The following is a 27,746-nucleotide window of genomic DNA, read 5'->3' on the forward strand; positions in this document are numbered from 1 at the left end:
TGAGCTGCAGCTACCTTCCCGGTTCTACAATCTATGTAGTGCCGAGGTGATAGACGAGATCACAAGAAGTCTCGCGATTGTCTTTGCAGTGCTCGGTCCTCGGGTTCCGTCCCTTTGCTTTGTGTGCTCTGCTATGTGCTGCTCTCTCGCCCTCATCTACCGACCAGACTTGACACCCTGTACGACGTCGAGGGGCCAGCTAGCCAGAGCGCGACCATGGAAGCGAACAAAGAGGTAAACGAAAATACCGTTAGTTAAGAAAAATTACAAATAATCATTTATAACCGGCCGGATGTTATTGCGAATAGAACAGTTTGTACTTTCAGCTGAGTGGCTTCCTCTATCTTCTTTCCGGTAACAAATCGACTAAAACAGCTGGTAGGTAGTTAGTTAACCGATGTCATTTTACAGTTATTGCCTGTAGTGAGGCCGTTATTTGAGATTAATCGGAATTTATAAAATATGTCTACGGGGATTGGGGAAATGGGGAATACACAGTGATGTCAACATAGACGTTGAGAGGAAGGGGAGAGAGAGAGAAAAGAGAATACGTGTACAGTTGGAAGCGGGAGTTACTGGCTACATCTTGGCAGGACAGGCCCTGGATGATTGCAGGAAACCGCAGTGGAAGGAAGGAGAAAGGGAGAGAGAGAGGGGAAAGAGAGAGTGATTGTGTCTGTGCTAGAGAGAGAGAGAGAGAGAGAGAGAGAGAGAGATCCACTGTACCTGGTATTATTTTGGCTTACCAGGCACGATTTTCAAAACGGTTTTAAATGCATTTAGGGGGCATACACACCTCCATGCCCGCTATCATTTCAAAGTGGACATGTGGGTAATATTTGGCTGAGATGTCGATAATCATGGGACTGTTTCAACAACTGTTTCTTAAACATTGTGGATATAGTGGATCCATGGAAAACCTTAAGAATTAAACAAAGAACTGAACATTGGATGAATCAGGAAATCCTCGAGGCCATTTAATCAAGACGATAACAGAAACAAAGAGGAAGACGCTTTCACGAGACACAGAACCCTTTTGATTTATTTGATTTGACCTTATTTATTTAACCAGGCAAGTCAGTTAAGATCAAATTCTTCTTTTCAATGACGGCCTGGGAACATAAACCTGGACCCTAAGGATGTACTGGAGGGGAGGGGGGGGGGGGGGGGTCCTAGGTTATTACTCCAAGATGGATGTACTGGAGGGGGGGGAGGGTCCTAGGTTATTACTCCAAGATGGATGTACTGGAGGGAGGGGTCCTAGGTTATTACTCCAAGATGGATGTACTGGAGGGGGGGGGGAGGGGGGTCCTAGGTTATTACTCCAAGATGGATGTACTGGAGGGAGGGGAGGGTCCTAGGTTATTACTCCAAGATGGATGTACTGGAGGGGAGGGGAGGGTCCTAGGTTATTAATCCAACATGGATGTACTGGAGGGAGGGAGGGTCCTAGGTTATTACTCCAAGATGGATGTACTGGAGGGGGGAGGGTCCTAGGTTATTACTCCAAGATGGATGTACTGGAGGGGAGGGTCCTAGGTTATTACTCCAAGATGGATGTACTGGAGGGAGGGGAGGGTCCTAGGTTATTACTCCAAGATGGATGTACTGGAGGGAGGGGAGGGTCCTAGGTTATTACTCCAAGATGGATGTACTGGAGGGGGGAGGGTCCTAGGTTATTACTCCAAGATGGATGTACTGGAGGGGGGAGGGTCCTAGGTTATTACTCCAAGATGGATGTACTGGAGGGGAGGGTCCTAGGTTATTACTCCAAGATGGATGTACTGGAGGGAGGGGAGGGTCCTAGGTTATTACTCCAAGATGGATGTACTGGAGGGAGGGAGGGTCCTAGGTTATTACTCCAAGATGGATGTACTGGAGGGAGGGGAGGGTCCTAGGTTATTACTCCAAGATGGATGTACTGGAGGGGAGGGTCCTAGGTTATTACTCCAAGATGGATGTACTGGAGGGAGGGGGGAGGGTCCTAGGTTATTACTCCAAGATGGATGTACTGGAGGGAGGGGAGGGTCCTAGGTTATTACTCCAAGATGGATGTACTGGAGGGAGGGAGGGTCCTATGTTATTACTCCAAGATGGATGTACTGGAGGGGAGGGAGGGGGTCCTAGGTTATTACTCCAAGATGGATGTACTGGAGCGGAGGGGAGGGAGGTCCTAGGTTATTACTTTAAGATGGATGTACTGGAGGGAGGGGAGGGTCCTAGGTTATTACTCCAAGATGGATGTACTGGAGGGAGGGGGAGGGTCCTAGGTTATTACTCCAAGATGGATGTACTGGAGGGAGGGAGGGTCCTAGGTTATTACTCCAAGATGGATGTACTGGAGGGAGGGGAGGGTCCTAGGTTATTACTCCAAGATGGATGTACTGGAGGGAGGGAGGGTCCTAGGTTATTACTCCAAGATGGATGTACTGGAGGGAGGGGAGGAGGGTCCTAGGTTATTACTTTAAGATGGATGTACTGGAGGGGAGGGTCCTAGGTTATTACTCCAAGATGGATGTACTGGAGTGGAGGGCAGGGTCCTAGGTTATTACTCCAAGATGGATGTACTGGAGGGGAGGGTCCTAGGTTATTTCTCGAAGATGGATGTACTGGGGGGGGGGGGTCCTAGGTTATTACTCCAAGATGGATGTACTGGAGGGGAGGGTCCTAGGTTATTACTCCAAGATGGATGTACTGGAGGGGAGGGTCCTAGGTTATTACTCCAAGATGGATGTACTGGAGGGGAGGGTCCTAGGTTATTACTCCAAGATGGATGTACTGGAGGGGAGGGTCCTAGGTTACTACTCCAAGATGGATGTACTGGGGTCAGGAAAAATAGAGTTTCCACGGATACGAAACATGCTGGAGTGATCCCCTATCCACAAGAAGGGCAGGAAAAGTGCAACTATAAACCTAGACCTATTTTGAGGGGGCTGTCTAAAGTTATTTATGAACGGATAGAGGAATATAGTCTGGGACTATAGAGACTGGGTCTACTGTGGAGACTGGGACTATAGAGGCTGGGTCTACTGTAGAGTCTGGTTCTACTGTGGAGACTGGGACTATAGAGTCTGGGTCTACTGTAGAGGCTGGGTCTACTATAGAGGCTGGGTCTACTATAGAGACTGGGTCTACTATAGAGACTGGGTCTACTGTAGAGACTGGGTGGGTCTACTATTGAGACTGGGTCTACTATAGAGACTGGGTGTACTATAGAGACTGGGTCTACTGTAGAGACTGGGTCTACTGTAGAGGCTGGGTCTACTGTGGAGACTGGGTCTACTGTGGAGACTGGGTCTACTCTAGAGACTGGGTCTACTATAGAGACTGGGTCTACTGTAGAGACTGGGTCTACTGTAGAGACTGGGTCTACTATAGAGACTGGGTCTACTATAGAGACTGGGTCTACTGTAGAGACTGGGTCTACTGTAGAGACTGGGTCTACTATAGAGACTGGGTCTACTGTAGAGACTGGGTCTACATTAGAGACTGGGTCTACTGTGGAGACTGGGTCTACTGTAGAGACTGGGTCTACTATAGAGACTGGGTCTACTGTAGAGACTGGGTCTACTGTAGAGACTGGGTCTACTGTGGAGACTGGGTCTACTGTGGAGACTGGGTCTACTATAGAGACTGGGTCTACTGTGGAGACTGGGTCTACTGTGGAGACTGGGTCTACTGTAGAGACTGGGTCTACTGTAGAGACTGGGTCTACTATAGAGACTGGGTCTACTGTAGAGACTGGGTCTACTATAGAGACTGGGTCAACTGTAGAGACTGGGTCTACTGTGGAGACTGGGTCTACTGTAGAGACTGGGTCTACTATAGAGACTGGGTCTACTGTAGAGACTGGGTCTACTGTAGAGACTGGGTCTACTGTGGAGACTGGGTCTACTGTAGAGACTGGGTCTACTGTGGAGACTGGGTCTACTGTAGAGACTGGGTCTACTATAGAGACTGGGTCTACTGTAGAGACTGGGTCTACTGTGGAGACTGGGTCTACTGTGGAGACTGGGTCTACTATAGAGACTGGGTCTACTGTGGAGACTGGGTCTACTGTAGAGACTGGGTCTACTGTAGAGACTGGGTCTACTGTAGAGACTGGGTCTACTATAGAGACTGGGTCTACTGTAGAGACTGGGTCTACTGTAGAGACTGGGTCTACTATAGAGACTGGGTCAACTGTAGAGACTGGGTCTACTGTGGAGACTGGGTCTACTGTAGAGACTGGGTCTACTGTAGAGACTGGGTCTACTGTAGAGACTGGGTCTACTGTAGAGACTGGGTCTGCTGTGCAGACTGGGTCTACTGTGGAGACTGGGTCTACTGTGGAGACTGGGTCTACTGTAGAGACTGGGTCTACTATAGAGACTGGGTCTACTGTGGAGACTGGGACTATAGAGGCTGGGTCTACTGTAGAGACTGGGTCTACTGTGGAGACTGGGTCTACTATAGAGACTGGGTCTACTGTGGAGACTGGGACTATAGAGGCTGGGTCTACTATAGAGGCTGGGTCTACTTTAGAGACTGGGACTATAGAGACTGGGTCTACTGTAGAGACTGGGTCTACTGTAGAGACTGGGTCTACTGTAAAGACTGGGTCTACTGTGGAGACTGGGTCTACTGTAGAGACTGGGTCTACTGTGGAGACTGGGTCTATAGAGACTGGGTCTACTATAGAGACTGGGTCTACTATAGAGACTGGGTCTACTGTAGAGACTGGGTCTACTATAGAGACTGGGTCTACTATAGAGACTGGGTCTACTATAGAGACTGGGTCTACTGTCGAGACTGGGTCTACTATAGAGACTGGGTCTACTATAGAGACTGGGTCTACTATAGAGACTGGGCCTACTATAGAGACTGGGTCTACTATAGAGACTGGGACTACTATAGAGACTGGGTCTACTATAGAGACTGGGTCTACTATAGAGACTGGGTCTACTATAGAGACGGGGTCTACTATAGAGACTGGGTCTACTATAGAGACTGGGTCTACTGTAGAGACTGGGTCTACTGTAGAGACTGGGTCTACTATAGAGACTGGGTCTACTATAGAGACTGGGTCTACTGTAGAGACTGGGTCTACTGTAGAGACTGGGACTGTAGAGACTTATTATATTATGTATTGGGACCTGTATTAGGACCTGTATAGGGACCTGTATTGGGACCTGTATAGGGACCTGTATAGGGACCTGTATTGGGACCTGTATTGGGACCTGTATTAGGACCTGTATAGGGACCTGTATAGGGACCTGTATTGGGACCTGTATTGGGACCTGTATAGGGACCTGTATTGGGACCTGTATTGGGACCTGTATTGGGACCTGTATTGGGACCTGTATTAGGACCTGTATAGGGACCTGTATTGGGACCTGTATAGGGACCTGTATAGGGACCTGTATAGGGACCTGTATTAGGACCTGTATTAGGACCTGTATAGGGACCTGTATAGGGACCTGTATAGGGACCTGTATTAGGACCTGTATTGGGACCTGTATTGGGACCTGTATTGGGACCTGTATTAGGACCTGTATTAGGACCTGTATTGGGACCTGTATTGGGACCTGTATAGGGACCTGTATTAGGACCTGTATAGGGACCTGTATTAGGACCTGTATTGGGACCTGTATTAGGACCTGTATTGGGACCTGTATTAGGACCTGTATAGGGACCTGTATTGGGACCTGTATTAGGACCTGTATTGGGACCTGTATAGGGACCTGTATAGGGACCTGTATTGGGACCTGTATTGGGACCTGTATAGGGACCTGTATTAGGACCTGTATTGGGACCTGTATTGGGACCTGTATAGGGACCTGTATTGGGACCTGTATTAGGACCTGTATAGGGACCTGTATTGGGTCAAATTGGAAAGAAGAATCAGAGCAAACAGGAATGATATTTGGCCCTAAACAGAGAGTACATAGTGGCAGAATACCTGACCACTGTGACTTACCCAAACGTATGGAAAGCTCTGACTATGTACAGACTCAGTGAGCATAGCCTTGAGAGAGAGAGGGGTGGGTCAGTGAATGGTTACATTGTGTTCAACAGGAGCTGTATACTCTGTCTACTGTATAAATTAATGTTGTTTGTAGAGTGTGTGTGGGTGGGTGGTTGGGTGGGAGAGGTGGAGGAGTATTTCAGTAGAGTTGGTGGTGTTGGAGGTAAAACAGTCAGACATTATTCATCCTATAGCACATAACCCAACATGTTCAGGTGGACTAGAACCCAACATGTTCAGGCTGACTAGAACCCAACATGTTCAGGTGGACTAGAACCCAACATGTTCAGGCGAACTAGAACCCAACATGTTCAGGCAGACTAGAATCCAACATGTGTAGGTGGACTAGAACCCAACATGTTCAGGTGACTAGAACCCAACATGTCCAGGCGGACTAGAACCCAACATGTGTAGGTGGACTAGAACCCAACATGTTCAGGTGGACGAGAACCCAACATGTTCAGGTGGACTAGAACCCAACATGTTCAGGTGGACTAGAACCCAACATGTTCAGGTGGACTAGAACCCAACATGTTCAGGCGAACTAGAACCCAACATGTTCAGGCAGACTAGAATCCAACATGTGTAGGTGGACTAGAACCCAACATGTCCAGGTGACTAGAACCTAACATGTCCAGGCGGACTAGAATCCAACATGTGTAGGTGGACTAGAACCCAACATGTCCAGGTGACGAGAACCCAACATGTTCAGGTGGACTAGAACCCAACATGTTCAGGTGGACTAGAACCCAACATGTTCAGGTGGACTAGAACCCAACATGTTCAGGTGGACTAGAACCCAACATGTACAGGCTGACTAGAACCCAACATGTTCAGGTGAACTAGAACCCAACATGTTCAAGCGGACTAGAACCCAACATGTTCAGGTGGACTAGAACCCGACATGTTCAGGTTGACTAGCCTGTCTGTCTGTCGGCTATGTCTGTCTGTCTGTGTGTCTGCATGGAAAAATACTTCAGATTGAGCTATGAGCTGAATTTTTACTAAATATTTTATTTAGGATGTTATTTATTCTTATGGTATTATACAGTTTGTCTATCTAAATTATATATTTCATAGCCATATTAAAATATATTAAAACATTATTTCATAATATAAGTCTATGTTTTTAAATTATCTAACTTGACAGGGCCTCTCCTTGCTGGTATTTTTGTAAGGCTGACTGGTGGTAGCTATTACAGAACTGTATTTATGTCCTGTGGGTTTGAAATAGCACAGAGAGAGAACAGCTGAAAAGCTGAACCCCAGACAGAGCTGTATTTCCTGACAAAATATATTTAAAAAAAAAAAATAATCCCCAATTTTGAAACCCTTATTCAAAGTTTCAAAGACCTGTCTGATGAGAATAGACTACCCGTCCTGTTGGAGGAGAACAGAGACCTGTCTGATGAGAATAGACTACCGTCCTGTTGGGAGGAACAGAGACCTGTCTGATGAGAATAGACTACCCATCCTGTTGGGGGAGAACAGAGACCTGTCTGATGAGAATAGACTACCCGTCCTGTTGGGAGGAACAGAGACCTGTCTGATGAGAATAGACTACCCATCCTGTTGGGGGAGAACAGAGACCTGTCTGATGAGAATAGACTACCCATCCTGTTGGAGGAGAACAGAGACCTGTCTGATGAGAATAGACTACCCGTCCTGTTGGGAGAACAGAGACCTGTCTGATGAGAATAGACTACCCGTCCTGTTGGAGGAGAACAGAGACCTGTCTGATGAGAATAGACTACCTGTCCTGTTACAACAGAGACCTGTCTGATGAGAATAGACTACCCATCCTGTTGGAGGAGAACAGAGACCTGTCTGATGAGAATAGACTACCCATCCTGTTGGAGGAGAACAGAGAGCTGTCTGATGAGAATAGACTACCCGTCCTGTTGGGAGAACAGAGACCTGTCTGATGAGAATAGACTACCCATCCTGTTGGAGGAGAACAGAGACCTGTCTGATGAGAATAGACTACCCATCCTGTTGGGGGGGAACAGAGTCCTGTCTGATGAGAATAGACTACCTGTCCTGTTACAACAGAGACCTGTCTGATGAGAATAGACTACCCGTCCTGTTGGGGAGGAACAGAGAGCTGTCTGATGAGAATAGACTACCCATCCTGTTGGGGGGAACAGAGACCTGTCTGATGAGAATAGACTACCCGTCCTGTTGGGGGGGAACAGAGACCTGTCTGATGAGAATAGACTACCCGTCCTGTTGGGGGAGAAAAGACCTGTCTGATGAGAATAGACTACCCGTCCTGTTGGGAGGAACAGAGACCTGTCTGATGAGAATAGACTACCCGTCCTGTTGGAGGAGAACAGAGACCTGTCTGATGAGAAAAGACTACCCATCCTGTTACAACAGAGACCTGTCTGATGAGAATAGACTTCCCGTCCTGTTGGGGGGAACAGAGACCTGTCTGATGAGAATAGACTACCCATCCTGTTGGGAGGAACAGAGACCTGTCTGATGAGAATAGACTACCCATCATGTTGGGAGGAACAGAGACCTGTCTGATGAGAATAGACTACCCGTCCTGTTGGGAGGAACAGAGACCTGTCTGATGAGAATAGACTACCCGTCCTGTTACAACAGAGACCTGTCTGATGAGAATAGACTACCCGTCCTGTTACTACAGAGACCTGTCTGATGAGAATAGACTACCCGTCCTGTTGGGAGGAACAGAGACCTGTCTGATGAGAATAGACTACCCGTCCTGTTGGGAGGAACAGAGACCTGTCTGATGAGAATAGACTACCCGTCCTGTTGGAGGAGAACAGAGACCTGTCTGATGAGAATAGACTACCCATCCTGTTGGGAGGAACAGAGACCTGTCTGATGAGAATAGACTACCCGTCCTGTTGGAGGAGAACAGAGACCTGTCTGATGAGAATAGACTACCCATCCTGTTGGGAGGAACAGAGACCTGTCTGATGAGAATAGACTACCCATCCTGTTGGGAGGAACAGAGACCTGTCTGATGAGAATAGACTACCCGTCCTGTTACAACAGAGAGCTGTCTGATGAGAATAGACTACCCATCCTGTTGGGAGGAACAGAGACCTGTCTGATGAGAATAGACTACCCGTCCTGTTGGGAGAGAACAGAGACCTGTCTGATGAGAATAGACTACCCGTCCTGTTACAACAGAGACCTATCTGATGAGAATAGACTACCCGTCCTGTTACAACAGAGACCTGTCTGATGAGAATAGACTACCCATCCTGTTGGGGGGAACAGAGACCTGTCTGATGAGAATAGACTACCCGTCCTGTTGGGGGAGAACAGAGACCTGTCTGATGAGAATAGACTACCCGTCCTGTTGGGGGGAACAGAGACCTGTCTGATGAGAATAGACTACCCGTCCTGTTGGGAGGAACAGAGACCTGTCTGATGAGAATAGACTACCCATCCTGTTGGGAGAGAACAGAGACCTGTCTGATGAGAATAGACTACCCGTCCTGTTGGGAGGAACAGAGACCTGTCTGATGAGAATAGACTACCCGTCCTGTTGGAGGAGAACAGAGTCCTGTCTGATGAGAACAGACTACCCGTCCTGTTGGGAGGAACAGAGTCCTGTCTGATGAGAATAGACTACCCGTCCTGTTACAACAGAGACCTGTCTGATGAGAATAGACTACCCGTCCTGTTGGGAGGAACAGAGTCCTGTCTGATGAGAACAGACTACCCGTCCTGTTGGGAGGAACAGAGTCCTGTCTGATGAGAATAGACTACCCATCCTGTTACAACAGAGACCTGTCTGATGAGAATAGACTACCCGTCCTGTTACAACAGAGACCTGTCTGATGAGAATAGACTACCCGTCCTGTTGGGAGGAACAGAGACCTGTCTGATGAGAATAGACTACCCGTCCTGTTGGGAGGAACAGAGACCTGTCTGATGAGAATAGACTACCGTCCTGTTGGGAGGAACAGAGTCCTGTCTGATGAGAATAGACTACCCGTCCTGTTACAACAGAGACCTGTCTGATGAGAATAGACTACCCATCCTGTTGGAGGAGAACAGAGAGCTGTCTGATGAGAATAGACTACCCATCCTGTTGGGGGGGAACAGAGAGCTGTCTGGTGAGAATAGACTACCCGTCCTGTTGGGGGAGAACAGAGACCTGTCTGATGAGAATAGACTACCCATCCTGTTGGGAGAACAGAGACCTGTCTGATGAGAATAGACTACCCGTCCTGTTGGGAGGAACAGAGACCTGTCTGATGAGAATAGACTACCCGTCCTGTTGGGAGAACAGAGACCTGTCTGATGAGAATAGACTACCCGTCCTGTTGGGGGAGAACAGAGACCTGTCTGATGAGAATAGACTACCCATCCTGTTGGGGGGGAACAGAGTCCTGTCTGATGAGAATAGACTACCTGTCCTGTTACAACAGAGACCTGTCTGATGAGAATAGACTACCCGTCCTGTTGGGGAGGAACAGAGAGCTGTCTGATGAGAATAGACTACCCATCCTGTTGGGGGGAACAGAGACCTGTCTGATGAGAATAGACTACCCGTCCTGTTGGGGGGGAACAGAGACCTGTCTGATGAGAATAGACTACCCGTCCTGTTGGGGGAGAAAAGACCTGTCTGATGAGAATAGACTACCCGTCCTGTTGGGAGGAACAGAGACCTGTCTGATGAGAATAGACTACCCGTCCTGTTGGAGGAGAACAGAGACCTGTCTGATGAGAAAAGACTACCCATCCTGTTACAACAGAGACCTGTCTGATGAGAATAGACTTCCCGTCCTGTTGGGGGGAACAGAGACCTGTCTGATGAGAATAGACTACCCATCCTGTTGGGAGGAACAGAGACCTGTCTGATGAGAATAGACTACCCATCATGTTGGGAGGAACAGAGACCTGTCTGATGAGAATAGACTACCCGTCCTGTTGGGAGGAACAGAGACCTGTCTGATGAGAATAGACTACCCGTCCTGTTACAACAGAGACCTGTCTGATGAGAATAGACTACCCGTCCTGTTACAACAGAGACCTGTCTGATGAGAATAGACTACCCGTCCTGTTGGGAGGAACAGAGACCTGTCTGATGAGAATAGACTACCCGTCCTGTTGGGAGGAACAGAGAGCTGTCTGATGAGAATAGACTACCCGTCCTGTTGGAGGAGAACAGAGACCAGTCTGATGAGAATAGACTACCCATCCTGTTGGGAGGAACAGAGACCTGTCTGATGAGAATAGACTACCCGTCCTGTTGGAGGAGAACAGAGACCTGTCTGATGAGAATAGACTACCCATCCTGTTGGGAGGAACAGAGACCTGTCTGATGAGAATAGACTACCCATCCTGTTGGGAGGAACAGAGACCTGTCTGATGAGAATAGACTACCCGTCCTGTTACAACAGAGATGTCTGATGAGAATAGCCTACCCATCCTGTTGGGAGGAACAGAGACCTGTCTGATGAGAATAGACTACCCGTCCTGTTGGGAGAGAACAGAGACCTGTCTGATGAGAATAGACTACCCGTCCTGTTACAACAGAGACCTATCTGATGAGAATAGACTACCCGTCCTGTTACAACAGAGACCTGTCTGATGAGAATAGACTACCCATCCTGTTGGGGGGAACAGAGACCTGTCTGATGAGAATAGACTACCCGTCCTGTTGGGGGAGAACAGAGACCTGTCTGATGAGAATAGACTACCCGTCCTGTTGGGGGGAACAGAGACCTGTCTGATGAGAATAGACTACCCGTCCTGTTGGGAGGAACAGAGACCTGTCTGATGAGAATAGACTACCCATCCTGTTGGGAGAGAACAGAGACCTGTCTGATGAGAATAGACTACCCGTCCTGTTGGGAGGAACAGAGACCTGTCTGATGAGAATAGACTACCCGTCCTGTTGGAGGAGAACAGAGTCCTGTCTGATGAGAACAGACTACCCGTCCTGTTGGGAGGAACAGAGTCCTGTCTGATGAGAATAGACTACCCGTCCTGTTACAACAGAGACCTGTCTGATGAGAATAGACTACCCGTCCTGTTGGGAGGAACAGAGTCCTGTCTGATGAGAACAGACTACCCGTCCTGTTGGGAGGAACAGAGTCCTGTCTGATGAGAATAGACTACCCATCCTGTTACAACAGAGACCTGTCTGATGAGAATAGACTACCCGTCCTGTTACAACAGAGACCTGTCTGATGAGAATAGACTACCCGTCCTGTTGGGAGGAACAGAGACCTGTCTGATGAGAATAGACTACCCGTCCTGTTGGGAGGAACAGAGACCTGTCTGATGAGAATAGACTACCGTCCTGTTGGGAGGAACAGAGTCCTGTCTGATGAGAATAGACTACCCGTCCTGTTACAACAGAGACCTGTCTGATGAGAATAGACTACCCATCCTGTTGGAGGAGAACAGAGAGCTGTCTGATGAGAATAGACTACCCATCCTGTTGGGGGGGAACAGAGAGCTGTCTGGTGAGAATAGACTACCCGTCCTGTTGGGGGAGAACAGAGACCTGTCTGATGAGAATAGACTACCCATCCTGTTGGGAGAACAGAGACCTGTCTGATGAGAATAGACTACCCGTCCTGTTGGGAGGAACAGAGACCTGTCTGATGAGAATAGACTACCCGTCCTGTTGGGAGAACAGAGACCTGTCTGATGAGAATAGACTACCCGTCCTGTTGGGGGAGAACAGAGACCTGTCTGATGAGAATAGACTACCCGTCCTGTTGGGGGGAACAGAGACCTGTCTGATGAGAATAGACTACCCGTCCTGTTGGGGGAGAACAGAGACCTGTCTGATGAGAATAGACTACCCGTCCTGTTACAACAGAGACCTGTCTGATGAGAATAGACTACCCGTCCTGTTGGAGGAGAACAGAGTCCTGTCTGATGAGAATAGACTACCCGTCCTGTTGGGAGGAACAGAGACCTGTCTGATGAGATTAGACTACCTGTCCTGTTACAACAGAGAGCTGTCTGATGAGAATAGACTACCCGTCCTGTTGGGGGAGAACAGAGACCTGTCTGATGAGAATAGACTACCTGTCCTGTTACAACAGAGACCTGTCTGATGAGAATAGCCTACCCGTCCTGTTGGGGAGGAACAGAGACCTGTCTGATGAGAATAGACTACCCGCCCTGTTACAACAGAGACCTGTCTGATGAGAATAGACTACCCGCCCTGTTACAACAGAGTCCTGTCTGATGAGAATAGACTACCCGCCCTGTTACAACAGTTTCCTGTCTGATGAGAATAGACTACCCATCCTGTTGGGGGAGAACAGAGTCCTGTCTGATGAGAATAGACTACCCGTCCTGTTGGAGGACAACAGAGACCTGTCTGATGAGAATAGACTACCCGTCCTGTTGGAGGAGAACAGAGACCTGTCTGATGAGAATAGACTACCCGTCCTGTTGGGAGGAACAGAGACCTGTCTGATGAGAATAGACTACCCGTCCTGTTGGGGGGAACAGAGAGCTGTCTGATGAGAACAGACTACCCGTCCTGTTGGGAGGAACAGAGAGCTGTCTGATGTGAATAGACTACCCGTCCTGTTGGGGGAGAACAGAGACCTGTCTGATGAGAATAGACTACCCGTCCTGTTGGGAGGAACAGAGACCTGTCTGATGTGAATAGACTACCCGTCCTGTTGGGGGAGAACAGAGACCTGTCTGATGAGAATAGACTACCCGTCCTGTTGGGGGAGAACAGAGACCTGTCTGATGAGAATAGACTACCTGTCCTGTTACAACAGAGACCTGTCTGATGAGAATAGCCTACCCGTCCTGTTGGGGAGGAACAGAGACCTGTCTGATGAGAATAGACTACCCGCCCTGTTACAACAGAGACCTGTCTGATGAGAATAGACTACCCGCCCTGTTACAACAGAGTCCTGTCTGATGAGAATAGACTACCCGCCCTGTTACAACAGTTTCCTGTCTGATGAGAATAGACTACCCATCCTGTTGGGGGAGAACAGAGTCCTGTCTGATGAGAATAGACTACCCGTCCTGTTGGAGGACAACAGAGACCTGTCTGATGAGAATAGACTACCCGTCCTGTTGGAGGAGAACAGAGACCTGTCTGATGAGAATAGACTACCCGTCCTGTTGGGAGGAACAGAGACCTGTCTGATGAGAATAGACTACCCGTCCTGTTGGGGGGAACAGAGAGCTGTCTGATGAGAACAGACTACCCGTCCTGTTGGGAGGAACAGAGAGCTGTCTGATGTGAATAGACTACCCGTCCTGTTGGGGGAGAACAGAGACCTGTCTGATGAGAATAGACTACCCGTCCTGTTGGGAGGAACAGAGACCTGTCTGATGTGAATAGACTACCCGTCCTGTTGGGGGAGAACAGAGACCTGTCTGATGAGAATAGACTACCCGTCCTGTTGGTGGGAACAGAGACCTGTCTGATGAGAATAGACTACCCATCCTGTTGGGAGGAACAGAGACCTGTCTGATGAGAATAGACTACCCGTCCTGTTGGAGGAGAACAGAGACCTGTCTGATGAGAATAGACTACCCGTCCTGTTGGAGGAGAACAGAGACCTGTCTGATGAGAATAGACTACCCATCCTGTTGGGAGGAACAGAGACCTGTCTGATGAGAATAGACTACCCATCCTGTTGGGAGGAACAGAGACCTGTCTGATGAGAATAGACTACCCGTCCTGTTACAACAGAGAGCTGTCTGATGAGAATAGACTACCCATCCTGTTGGGAGGAACAGAGACCTGTCTGATGAGAATAGACTACCCGTCCTGTTGGGAGAGAACAGAGACCTGTCTGATGAGAATAGACTACCCGTCCTGTTACAACAGAGACCTATCTGATGAGAATAGACTACCCGTCCTGTTACAACAGAGACCTGTCTGATGAGAATAGACTACCCATCCTGTTGGGGGGAACAGAGACCTGTCTGATGAGAATAGACTACCCGTCCTGTTGGGGGAGAACAGAGACCTGTCTGATGAGAATAGACTACCCGTCCTGTTGGGGGGAACAGAGACCTGTCTGATGAGAATAGACTACCCGTCCTGTTGGGAGGAACAGAGACCTGTCTGATGAGAATAGACTACCCATCCTGTTGGGAGAGAACAGAGACCTGTCTGATGAGAATAGACTACCCGTCCTGTTGGGAGGAACAGAGACCTGTCTGATGAGAATAGACTACCCGTCCTGTTGGAGGAGAACAGAGTCCTGTCTGATGAGAACAGACTACCCGTCCTGTTGGGAGGAACAGAGTCCTGTCTGATGAGAATAGACTACCCGTCCTGTTACAACAGAGACCTGTCTGATGAGAATAGACTACCCGTCCTGTTGGGAGGAACAGAGTCCTGTCTGATGAGAACAGACTACCCGTCCTGTTGGGAGGAACAGAGTCCTGTCTGATGAGAATAGACTACCCATCCTGTTACAACAGAGACCTGTCTGATGAGAATAGACTACCCGTCCTGTTACAACAGAGACCTGTCTGATGAGAATAGACTACCCGTCCTGTTGGGAGGAACAGAGACCTGTCTGATGAGAATAGACTACCCGTCCTGTTGGGAGGAACAGAGACCTGTCTGATGAGAATAGACTACCGTCCTGTTGGGAGGAACAGAGTCCTGTCTGATGAGAATAGACTACCCGTCCTGTTACAACAGAGACCTGTCTGATGAGAATAGACTACCCATCCTGTTGGAGGAGAACAGAGAGCTGTCTGATGAGAATAGACTACCCATCCTGTTGGGGGGGAACAGAGAGCTGTCTGGTGAGAATAGACTACCCGTCCTGTTGGGGGAGAACAGAGACCTGTCTGATGAGAATAGACTACCCATCCTGTTGGGAGAACAGAGACCTGTCTGATGAGAATAGACTACCCGTCCTGTTGGGAGGAACAGAGACCTGTCTGATGAGAATAGACTACCCGTCCTGTTGGGAGAACAGAGACCTGTCTGATGAGAATAGACTACCCGTCCTGTTGGGGGAGAACAGAGACCTGTCTGATGAGAATAGACTACCCATCCTGTTGGGGGGGAACAGAGTCCTGTCTGATGAGAATAGACTACCTGTCCTGTTACAACAGAGACCTGTCTGATGAGAATAGACTACCCGTCCTGTTGGGGAGGAACAGAGAGCTGTCTGATGAGAATAGACTACCCATCCTGTTGGGGGGAACAGAGACCTGTCTGATGAGAATAGACTACCCGTCCTGTTGGGGGGGAACAGAGACCTGTCTGATGAGAATAGACTACCCGTCCTGTTGGGGGAGAAAAGACCTGTCTGATGAGAATAGACTACCCGTCCTGTTGGGAGGAACAGAGACCTGTCTGATGAGAATAGACTACCCGTCCTGTTGGAGGAGAACAGAGACCTGTCTGATGAGAAAAGACTACCCATCCTGTTACAACAGAGACCTGTCTGATGAGAATAGACTTCCCGTCCTGTTGGGGGGAACAGAGACCTGTCTGATGAGAATAGACTACCCATCCTGTTGGGAGGAACAGAGACCTGTCTGATGAGAATAGACTACCCATCATGTTGGGAGGAACAGAGACCTGTCTGATGAGAATAGACTACCCGTCCTGTTGGGAGGAACAGAGACCTGTCTGATGAGAATAGACTACCCGTCCTGTTACAACAGAGACCTGTCTGATGAGAATAGACTACCCGTCCTGTTACAACAGAGACCTGTCTGATGAGAATAGACTACCCGTCCTGTTGGGAGGAACAGAGACCTGTCTGATGAGAATAGACTACCCGTCCTGTTGGGAGGAACAGAGAGCTGTCTGATGAGAATAGACTACCCGTCCTGTTGGAGGAGAACAGAGACCAGTCTGATGAGAATAGACTACCCATCCTGTTGGGAGGAACAGAGACCTGTCTGATGAGAATAGACTACCCGTCCTGTTGGAGGAGAACAGAGACCTGTCTGATGAGAATAGACTACCCATCCTGTTGGGAGGAACAGAGACCTGTCTGATGAGAATAGACTACCCATCCTGTTGGGAGGAACAGAGACCTGTCTGATGAGAATAGACTACCCGTCCTGTTACAACAGAGATGTCTGATGAGAATAGACTACCCATCCTGTTGGGAGGAACAGAGACCTGTCTGATGAGAATAGACTACCCGTCCTGTTGGGAGAGAACAGAGACCTGTCTGATGAGAATAGACTACCCGTCCTGTTACAACAGAGACCTATCTGATGAGAATAGACTACCCGTCCTGTTACAACAGAGACCTGTCTGATGAGAATAGACTACCCATCCTGTTGGGGGGAACAGAGACCTGTCTGATGAGAATAGACTACCCGTCCTGTTGGGGGAGAACAGAGACCTGTCTGATGAGAATAGACTACCCGTCCTGTTGGGGGGAACAGAGACCTGTCTGATGAGAATAGACTACCCGTCCTGTTGGGAGGAACAGAGACCTGTCTGATGAGAATAGACTACCCATCCTGTTGGGAGAGAACAGAGACCTGTCTGATGAGAATAGACTACCCGTCCTGTTGGGAGGAACAGAGACCTGTCTGATGAGAATAGACTACCCGTCCTGTTGGAGGAGAACAGAGTCCTGTCTGATGAGAACAGACTACCCGTCCTGTTGGGAGGAACAGAGTCCTGTCTGATGAGAATAGACTACCCGTCCTGTTACAACAGAGACCTGTCTGATGAGAATAGACTACCCGTCCTGTTGGGAGGAACAGAGTCCTGTCTGATGAGAACAGACTACCCGTCCTGTTGGGAGGAACAGAGTCCTGTCTGATGAGAATAGACTACCCATCCTGTTACAACAGAGACCTGTCTGATGAGAATAGACTACCCGTCCTGTTACAACAGAGACCTGTCTGATGAGAATAGACTACCCGTCCTGTTGGGAGGAACAGAGACCTGTCTGATGAGAATAGACTACCCGTCCTGTTGGGAGGAACAGAGACCTGTCTGATGAGAATAGACTACCGTCCTGTTGGGAGGAACAGAGTCCTGTCTGATGAGAATAGACTACCCGTCCTGTTACAACAGAGACCTGTCTGATGAGAATAGACTACCCATCCTGTTGGAGGAGAACAGAGAGCTGTCTGATGAGAATAGACTACCCATCCTGTTGGGGGGGAACAGAGAGCTGTCTGGTGAGAATAGACTACCCGTCCTGTTGGGGGAGAACAGAGACCTGTCTGATGAGAATAGACTACCCATCCTGTTGGGAGAACAGAGACCTGTCTGATGAGAATAGACTACCCGTCCTGTTGGGAGGAACAGAGACCTGTCTGATGAGAATAGACTACCCGTCCTGTTGGGAGAACAGAGACCTGTCTGATGAGAATAGACTACCCGTCCTGTTGGGGGAGAACAGAGACCTGTCTGATGAGAATAGACTACCCGTCCTGTTGGGGGGAACAGAGACCTGTCTGATGAGAATAGACTACCCGTCCTGTTGGGGGAGAACAGAGACCTGTCTGATGAGAATAGACTACCCGTCCTGTTACAACAGAGACCTGTCTGATGAGAATAGACTACCCGTCCTGTTGGAGGAGAACAGAGTCCTGTCTGATGAGAATAGACTACCCGTCCTGTTGGGAGGAACAGAGACCTGTCTGATGAGATTAGACTACCTGTCCTGTTACAACAGAGAGCTGTCTGATGAGAATAGACTACCCGTCCTGTTGGGGGAGAACAGAGACCTGTCTGATGAGAATAGACTACCTGTCCTGTTACAACAGAGACCTGTCTGATGAGAATAGCCTACCCGTCCTGTTGGGGAGGAACAGAGACCTGTCTGATGAGAATAGACTACCCGCCCTGTTACAACAGAGACCTGTCTGATGAGAATAGACTACCCGCCCTGTTACAACAGAGTCCTGTCTGATGAGAATAGACTACCCGCCCTGTTACAACAGTTTCCTGTCTGATGAGAATAGACTACCCATCCTGTTGGGGGAGAACAGAGTCCTGTCTGATGAGAATAGACTACCCGTCCTGTTGGAGGACAACAGAGACCTGTCTGATGAGAATAGACTACCCGTCCTGTTGGAGGAGAACAGAGACCTGTCTGATGAGAATAGACTACCCGTCCTGTTGGGAGGAACAGAGACCTGTCTGATGAGAATAGACTACCCGTCCTGTTGGGGGGAACAGAGAGCTGTCTGATGAGAACAGACTACCCGTCCTGTTGGGAGGAACAGAGAGCTGTCTGATGTGAATAGACTACCCGTCCTGTTGGGGGAGAACAGAGACCTGTCTGATGAGAATAGACTACCCGTCCTGTTGGGAGGAACAGAGACCTGTCTGATGTGAATAGACTACCCGTCCTGTTGGGGGAGAACAGAGACCTGTCTGATGAGAATAGACTACCCGTCCTGTTGGGGGAGAACAGAGACCTGTCTGATGAGAATAGACTACCTGTCCTGTTACAACAGAGACCTGTCTGATGAGAATAGCCTACCCGTCCTGTTGGGGAGGAACAGAGACCTGTCTGATGAGAATAGACTACCCGCCCTGTTACAACAGAGACCTGTCTGATGAGAATAGACTACCCGCCCTGTTACAACAGAGTCCTGTCTGATGAGAATAGACTACCCGCCCTGTTACAACAGTTTCCTGTCTGATGAGAATAGACTACCCATCCTGTTGGGGGAGAACAGAGTCCTGTCTGATGAGAATAGACTACCCGTCCTGTTGGAGGACAACAGAGACCTGTCTGATGAGAATAGACTACCCGTCCTGTTGGAGGAGAACAGAGACCTGTCTGATGAGAATAGACTACCCGTCCTGTTGGGAGGAACAGAGACCTGTCTGATGAGAATAGACTACCCGTCCTGTTGGGGGGAACAGAGAGCTGTCTGATGAGAACAGACTACCCGTCCTGTTGGGAGGAACAGAGAGCTGTCTGATGTGAATAGACTACCCGTCCTGTTGGGGGAGAACAGAGACCTGTCTGATGAGAATAGACTACCCGTCCTGTTGGGAGGAACAGAGACCTGTCTGATGTGAATAGACTACCCGTCCTGTTGGGGGAGAACAGAGACCTGTCTGATGAGAATAGACTACCCGTCCTGTTGGTGGGAACAGAGACCTGTCTGATGAGAATAGACTACCCATCCTGTTGGGAGGAACAGAGACCTGTCTGATGAGAATAGACTACCCGTCCTGTTGGAGGAGAACAGAGACCTGTCTGATGAGAATAGACTACCCGTCCTGTTGGGGGAGAACAGAGACCTGTCTGATGAGAATAGACTACCCGTCCTGTTGGGGGGAACAGAGACCTGTCTGATGAGAATAGACTACCCGTCCTGTTGGGGGAGAACAGAGAGCTGTCTGCCATACATTGCTGCCTGCCATGAAATGAGGGACACTGTCTGACAGACCATGTCCTCTATGCCATATTGTCCATTGTATGGCTATTTTGACCTGTATACAGGACACGTTTGAAAAAGAGACCTAGACCTCAATATGTCTTCCCTGTTACAATATAAAAAAATTAGACCCTGTGTGTGTTTAAAATAGAACTCTCCCATGACGAGAGAGAGAGAGAGAGAGAGAGAGAGAGAGAGACAGAAAGAGACAGAAAGAGACAGAGAGAGACACAGAGAGAGAGAGAGACGGACAGAGAGAGAGAGAGAGACAGACAGACAGACAGACAGACAGACAGACAGACAGAGCGGCAGACAGACAGAGAGAGAGACAGAGAGAGAGACAGAGAGAGACAGAGAGAGAAAGAGGTCAGAGAGGGTTGGTTGAGTTCAGGTGTCTTCACAGCAGCCTGTGAGTTTAACACCCTGATCCTATCCACTGCTGTTCCCACGGACCATTTCTGATATCCACATTAATCACCCCTAGTAGGGCTGCCTCTCTGGCCTTCTCTCTTCCTGTGTGTCCTGGAGAGCTGCCCTCCTGTAGGTTTGAGCAGGGCTGCCCAACCCTCCTCCTGGAGAGCTACCCTCCTGTAGGTTTGAGACTTCAGGTATGGCCTCAGGTTGTTCTCAGGTTGGCCCCAGTTTGGCCTCAGGTAGGCTTCAGGTAGGCCTCAGGTAGATTTCAGGTAGGCCTCAGGTAGGCCTCAGGTATGCCTCAGGTAGATTTCAGGTAGGCCTCAGGTAGGCCTCGGGTAGATTTCAGGTAGGCCTCAGGTAGGCTTCAGGTAGGCCTCAGGTAGATTTCAGGTAGGCCTCAGGTAGGCCTCAGGTAGATTTCAGGTAGGCCTCAGGTAGATTTAAGGTAGATTTCAGGTAGGCCTCAGGTAGGGCTCAGGTAGGCTTTAGGTAGGCCTCAGGTAGATTTCAGGTAGATTTCAGGTAGGCCTCAGGTAAATTTTCAGGTAGGCCTCAGGTAGACTTCAGGTAGGCCTCAGGTAGGCCTCAGGTAGGCCTGAGGTAAGCTTCAGGTAAGCTTCAGGTAGGCCTCAGGTAGGCCTCAGGTAGATTTCAGGTAGGCCTCAGGTAGGCCTCAGGTAGGCCTCAGGTAGACTTCAGGTAGGCCTCAGGTAGACTTCAGGTAGACCTCAGGTAGTCTTCAGGTAGGCCTCAGGTAGTCTTCAGGTAGGCCTCAGGTAGATTTCAGGTAGGCCTCAGGTAGACTTCAGGTAGGCCTCAGGTAGACTTCAGGTAGGCCTCAGTTATGGTGATACCATACCATTTTTGAACTAAGAAATCTGCTCGGCTGCTATATTGTATCATTTAAATCCCAGCAATTTTGCTTTGATCATGGATGGACTCTGTAGCCCATGAAATTACCTGTGTTTGAAAACGTGGAGCCTGGCAAATACGTTTTGGATTCCTTGTTTTGTGGTTGCTTTGGCAGCGCGTCTGACGGCGGGATCACATACCTGTAGCCTCAAGGCAAGTTTTGAATTGGATTACGAATTAATATGTACAGGTATATATTTATAAATGGGCTAGGAGTTTTTCCTGATCAGGTCACTAACCACTAACTCTACCACGTGTTTGATCAGATCACTAACCACTAACTCTACCACGTGTTTGATCAGATCACTAACTACCAACTCTACCACGTGTTTGATCAGATCACTAACCACTAACTCTACCACGTGTTTGATCAGATCACTAACCACTAACTCTACCACGTGTTTGATCAGATCACTAACCACTAACTCTACCACATGTTTGATCAGATCACTAACCACTAACTCTACCACGTGTTTGATCAGATCACTCACCACTAACTCTACCACGTGTTTGATCAGATCACTCACCACTAACTCTACCACGTGTTTGAACAGATCACTAACCACTAACTCTACCACGTGTTTGATCAGATCACTAACCACTAACTCTACCACGTGTTTGATCAGATCACTAACCACTAACTCTACCATGTGTTTGATCAGATCACTAACCACTAACTCTACCATGTGTTTGATCAGATCACTAACCACTAACTCTACCACGTGTTTGATCAGGTCACTAACCACTAACTCTACCATGTGTTTGATCAGATCACTAACCACTAACTCTGCCACGTGTTTGATAAGATCACTCACCACTAACTCTACCACGTGTTTGATCAGATCACTAACCACTAACTCTACCACATGTTTAGACACAGTTTGTGTGTGTTGGTGTGACTCCTGGATTCTTTTCACCTGTTGTCTCTCAGGTGTTGTCGTCGGCAACCAGGAAGTGTTTCCCTTAGTGACCGTCGGGCCATGGAGCTGAGATAACTCCGCCCCCTCTGCTGTGGTAACCATGGGAACGTCCCGATGCTTCCGTCTGGCGTTCCTGCTGGGGTCTGTGTTAATGGTCCTGCTCATCATCCTCTATTGGGACGACGTAGGAGAGCTCAATCTCTACCCCCACGACCCTCATGACCTTTACCCCCATGACCCTCACCCCACCTCACCCAGCTCCTCCACACCCACCAAACCCCCACCCAGGGACACAGAGGAGCAAGCGACCCACAAACCCCCCAGAACCACAGAGCCTGACCGGCCTGGAGAGGGTGTTCCACCCCCAGGGGAGGAACACCCCCTCCCCCAAGTAACAGACTCATCAGAGCTGGAGGAGAGGTGGAGAGGAGAGGAAGGGAAGCGAGAAGAGGAGAGAGTGAGGCAGGCGGAGGCGAAAAGAGAGGAGGAGGGGAGGAGACAAGAGGAGAGGAGAAGGAGGATCGGTGATATGTGTTCCGGGAACGGAACATTAGAATTCCCAGGAAAATTCTGGACATTTGACCAGATTCCCAACCGGGAGTTAAACCACCTGATAGTAGATGACAGACATGAGATCATCTACTGCTACGTTCCCAAGGTAGGGAGGGGAAGAGGACTGTCCTCCCCTCAGAGCCTGGTTCCTCTCTAGGTCTCTAGGTTCCTGCCTTCTAGGGTTTTTTTCCTAGACACTGTGCTTCTGCATCTGCATTGTGTTAGGCTGGCTATCTGTAAAGCACTTTGTGACAACTGTTGATATAAAAAAATATTTGATCCTCCACCTCCTCTCCTCCCTCCTCTCCTTTCTTCCCCCTCCTCTCCTCCACCTCCTCTCCTCCACCTCCTCCTCTCCACCTCCTCCCCTCCACCTCCTCCTCTCCTCCACCTCCTCTCCTCCCTCTTCTCCTTTCTTCTCCCTAATCTCTTCCAAACACCTCCTCCACCTCCTCTCCTCCCTCCTCTCCTTTCTTCCCTCTCCCCACCTCCTCTCCTCCCTCCTCTCCTTTCTTCCCTCTCCCCACCTCCTCTCCTCCACCTCCTCTCCTCCACCTCCTCTCCTCTACCTCCTCTCTCCTCTCCTTTCTTCCCCCTCCTCTCCTCCACCTTCTCCACCTCCTCTCCCCCACCTCCTCTACCTCCTCCCTCCTCTCCCCCACCTCCTCTATTCCCCCTCCTCTCCTCCACCTCTCCTCCTTTCTCTAGGTAGCATGTACCAACTGGAAGCGTGTAATGGTGGTTCTCTCTGAGGGTCTGCTGGCTCCGGATGGACAACCTTACCGCGACCCCCAGGCCCTGCCCCCTGACCTCATACACAACTCCTCCCTGCACCTCACCTTCTCCAAGGTCTGTATACTGTGTGTATACTGTCTGCATACTGTGTGTATACTGTCTGTATACTGTGTGTATACTGTCTGTATACTCTCTGTATACTGTGTATATTGTGTGTATACTGTGTGTATACTGTGTGTATACTGTCTGTAAACTGTGTATAAACTGTGTGTATACTCTCTGTATACTGTCCGTATACTGTGTGTATACTTTCTGTATGCTGTCTGTATACTCTGTATATTGTGTGTATACTGTGTGTGCACTGTGTGTATACATTTACATTTAAGTCATTTAGCAGACGCTCTTATCCAGAGCGACTTACAAGTACATACATTCATACTTTTTTTTTGTACTGGCCCCCCGTGGGAATCGAACCCACAACCCTGGCGTTGCAAGCGCCATGATCTACCAACTGAGCCACACGGGGCCACACGGGGCCATACTGTGTGTATACTGTCTGTATACTGTGTATAAACTGTCTGTATACTGTGTGTATACTGTCTGTATACTGTGTGTATACTGTGTATAAACTGTGTGTATACTGTGTGTATACTGTCTGTATACTGTCTGTATACTGTCTGTAAACTGTCTGTATACTTTCTGTATACTGTCTATAAACTGTGTGTATACTTTCTGTAAACTGTCTGTATACTGTGTGTATACTGTGTGTATACTGTCTATAAACTGTGTGTATACTTTCTGTATACTGTCTATAAACTGTGTGTATACTTTCTGTATACTGTCTATAAACTGTGTGTATACTTTCTGTATACTGTCTATAAACTGTGTGTATACTTTCTGTATACTGTCTATAAACTGTGTGTATACTTTCTGTAAACTGTCTGTATACTGTGTGTATACTGTGTATAAACTGTGTGTATACTTTCTGTATACTGTCTGTATACTGTGTGTGAAGAAGAGTGACGCGTCATCCAACTTCTTTATCCCTTCTCTTCACTCTGTCCATCCTCATCACCTCCCTCCCTCCCTATCCTCTCATCTTCCCTCCCCCTCCTCTTCTCCTCCTCCCTCCCCCTCTCCTCCCTATCCTCTCATCTTCCCTCCCCCTCCTCTTCTCCTCCTCCCTCCCCCTCTCCTCCCTATCCTCTCATCTTCCCTCCCCCTCCTCTTCTCCTCCTCCCTCCCCCTCTCCTCCCTATCCTCTCATCTTCCCTCCCCCTCCTCTTCTCCTCCTCCCTCCCCCTCTCCTCCCTATCCTCTCATCTTCCCTCCCCCTCCTCTCCTCCTCCCTCCTTCTCCTCCTATAGTTCTGGCGTAGGTATGGCCGTCTCTCCCGTCACCTGATGAGGGTGAAACTCCAGAGTTACACCAAGTTCCTGTTTGTCCGCGACCCCTTCGTCCGACTCATCTCCGCCTTCCGGAACAAGTTCCAACAGCCCAACGAAGACTTCTACCGCCAGTTTGGCTCCGTCATGCTCCGTCGTTATGGAAACGGGACCTCCAGGGTTCCGGAGTCAGCGGCGGAGGCGTTCAAAGCGGGGATCCAGCCGTCGTTCTCGGAGTTCGTCCGGTATCTCCTCGACCCCCAGACGGAGCAGGAGCAGCCATTCAACGAACACTGGCGTCAGGTGTGTGTGTGTGTGTGTGTGTGTGTGTGTGTGTGTGTGTGTGTGTGTGTGTGTGTACGTGTGTACGTGTGTACGTGTGTGTGTGTGCTCTCAACCCAACTGTACTCAAGTTAACTTCTCCTCCTCCCCAGGTGTACCGGCTCTGTCACCCCTGTCAGATCCACTATGATTTCATCGGCACGCTGGAAAACCTGGAGGACGACTCGGATCAGCTGCTCCGGATCCTGGGCCTGGAAGACCAGATAAAGTTCCCGCCGAGCAACCGGAACCGCACGGCAACCAGCTGGGAACGGGATTGGTTCGCTGAGGTTCCGGCCGAGTTGAGGAGGAAGCTGTACAGTTTGTATGAGCCAGACTTTGAGCTGTTCGGGTATCCTAAACCAGAGAGTCTGCTCCATCACTGACAGGCTGTTGGGTATCCTAAACCAGAGAGTCTGCTCCATCACTGACAGGCTGTCGGGTATCCTAAACCAGAGAGTCTGCTCCATCACTGACAGGCTGTCGGGTATCCTAAACCAGAGAGTCTGCTCCATCACTGACAGGCTGTTTGGGTATCCTAAACCAGAGAGTCTGCTCCATCACTGACAGGCTGTCGGGTATCCTAAACCAGAGAGTCTGCTCCATCACTGACAGGCTGTTGGGTATCCTAAACCAGAGAGTCTGCTCCATCACTGACAGGCTGTTGGGTATCCTAAACCAGAGAGTCTGCTCCATCACTGACAGGCTGTTGGGTATCCTAAACCAGAGAGTCTGCTCCATCACTGACAGGCTGTTGGGTATCCTAAACCAGAGAGTCTGCTCCATCACTGACAGGCTGTTGGGTGTCCTAAACCAGAGAGTCTGCTCCATCACTGACAGGCTGTTGGGTGTCCTAAACCAGAGAGTCTGCTCCATCACTGACAGGCTGTTGGGTGTCCTAAACCAGAGAGTCTGCTCCATCACTGACAGGCTGTTGGGTATCCTAAACCAGAGAGTCTGCTCCATCACTGACAGACTGTTGGGTATCCTAAACCAGAGAGTCTGCTCCATCACTGACAGGCTGTTGGGTATCCTAAACCAGAGAGTCTGCTCCATCACTGACAGGCTGTTGGGTGTCCTAAACCAGAGAGTCTGCTCCATCACTGACAGGCTGTTGGGTGTCCTAAACCAGAGAGTCTGCTCCATCACTGACAGGCTGTTGGGTATCCTAAACCAGAGAGTCTGCTCCATCACTGACAGGCTGTTGGGTGTCCTAAACCAGAGAGTCTGCTCCATCACTGACAGGCTGTTTGGGTATCCTAAACCAGAGAGTCTGCTCCATCACTGACAGGCTGTTGGGTGTCCTAAACCAGAGAGTCTGCTCCATCACTGACAAGCTGTTTGGGTGTCCTAAACCAGAGAGTCTGCTCCATCACTGACAGGCTGTTTTGGTGTTCTAAACCAGAGAGTCTGCTCCATCACTGACAGGCTGTTGGGTGTCCTAAACCAGAGAGTCTGCTCCATCACTGACAGGCTGTTTTGGTGTTCTAAACCAGAGAGTCTGCTCCATCACTGACAGGCTGTTTGGGTATCCTAAACCAGAGAGTCTGCTCCATCACTGACAGGCTGTTTTGGTGTTCTAAACCAGAGAGTCTGCTCCATCACTGACAGGCTGTTTGGGTATCCTAAACCAGAGAGTCTGCTCCATCACTGACAGGCTGTTGGGTGTCCTAAACCAGAGAGTCTGCTCCATCACTGACAGGCTGTTTTGGTGTTCTAAACCAGAGAGTCTGCTCCATCACTGACAGGCTGTTTTGGTGTTCTAAACCAGATAGTCTGCTCCATCACTGACAGGCTGTTTGGGTATCCTAAACCAGAGAGTCTGCTCCATCACTGACAGGCTGTTTGGGTGTCCTAAACCAGAGAGTCTGCTCCATCTCTTGATGCCTTACACATGTGCCTGAGAACCGTGGATTCGAACCCTGTATACATGCAAGCCTGCCGCAAGGCTGTGCTGTTAGCCCACTGAGCTAAAGCCTAGGCATTAACTTGGGGAGCTAACACAACCCTCTAGCTCTCCACGATCAGGAGAGAAGAACCATTTAAGCGTTTTTTTATCTAAAGGGAATTGTGCTGTAAAAACTGTTTTTCAATAAAGTTTTTTTGGGGGAAATAAATTGCTTAGTCATTTATATGTGTTTTGTCCCACTTTCACACATA

The 27,746-nt window shown here is 49.2% G+C and overlaps 1 protein-coding gene across 1 annotated transcript; it reads left to right on the forward strand.

The window, feature by feature from the left end:
* Positions 1-93: 93 nt before the first annotated feature.
* Positions 94-27,703, forward strand: LOC129845663 (carbohydrate sulfotransferase 12-like). Its single transcript, XM_055913533.1, has 5 exons — positions 94-234; positions 22,605-23,251; positions 23,854-23,994; positions 25,248-25,568; positions 25,700-27,703. Exons 2-5 carry the CDS (start codon positions 22,694-22,696, stop codon positions 25,970-25,972), a joined length of 1,293 nt encoding a protein of 430 aa, XP_055769508.1. The 5' UTR covers positions 94-234; positions 22,605-22,693; the 3' UTR covers positions 25,973-27,703.
* The last annotated feature ends 43 nt before the right edge of the window (positions 27,704-27,746 follow it).

This window comes from Salvelinus fontinalis, unplaced genomic scaffold (genome assembly GCF_029448725.1).
Source record: "Salvelinus fontinalis isolate EN_2023a unplaced genomic scaffold, ASM2944872v1 scaffold_0334, whole genome shotgun sequence".
NCBI lineage: Eukaryota > Metazoa > Chordata > Actinopteri > Salmoniformes > Salmonidae > Salvelinus > Salvelinus fontinalis.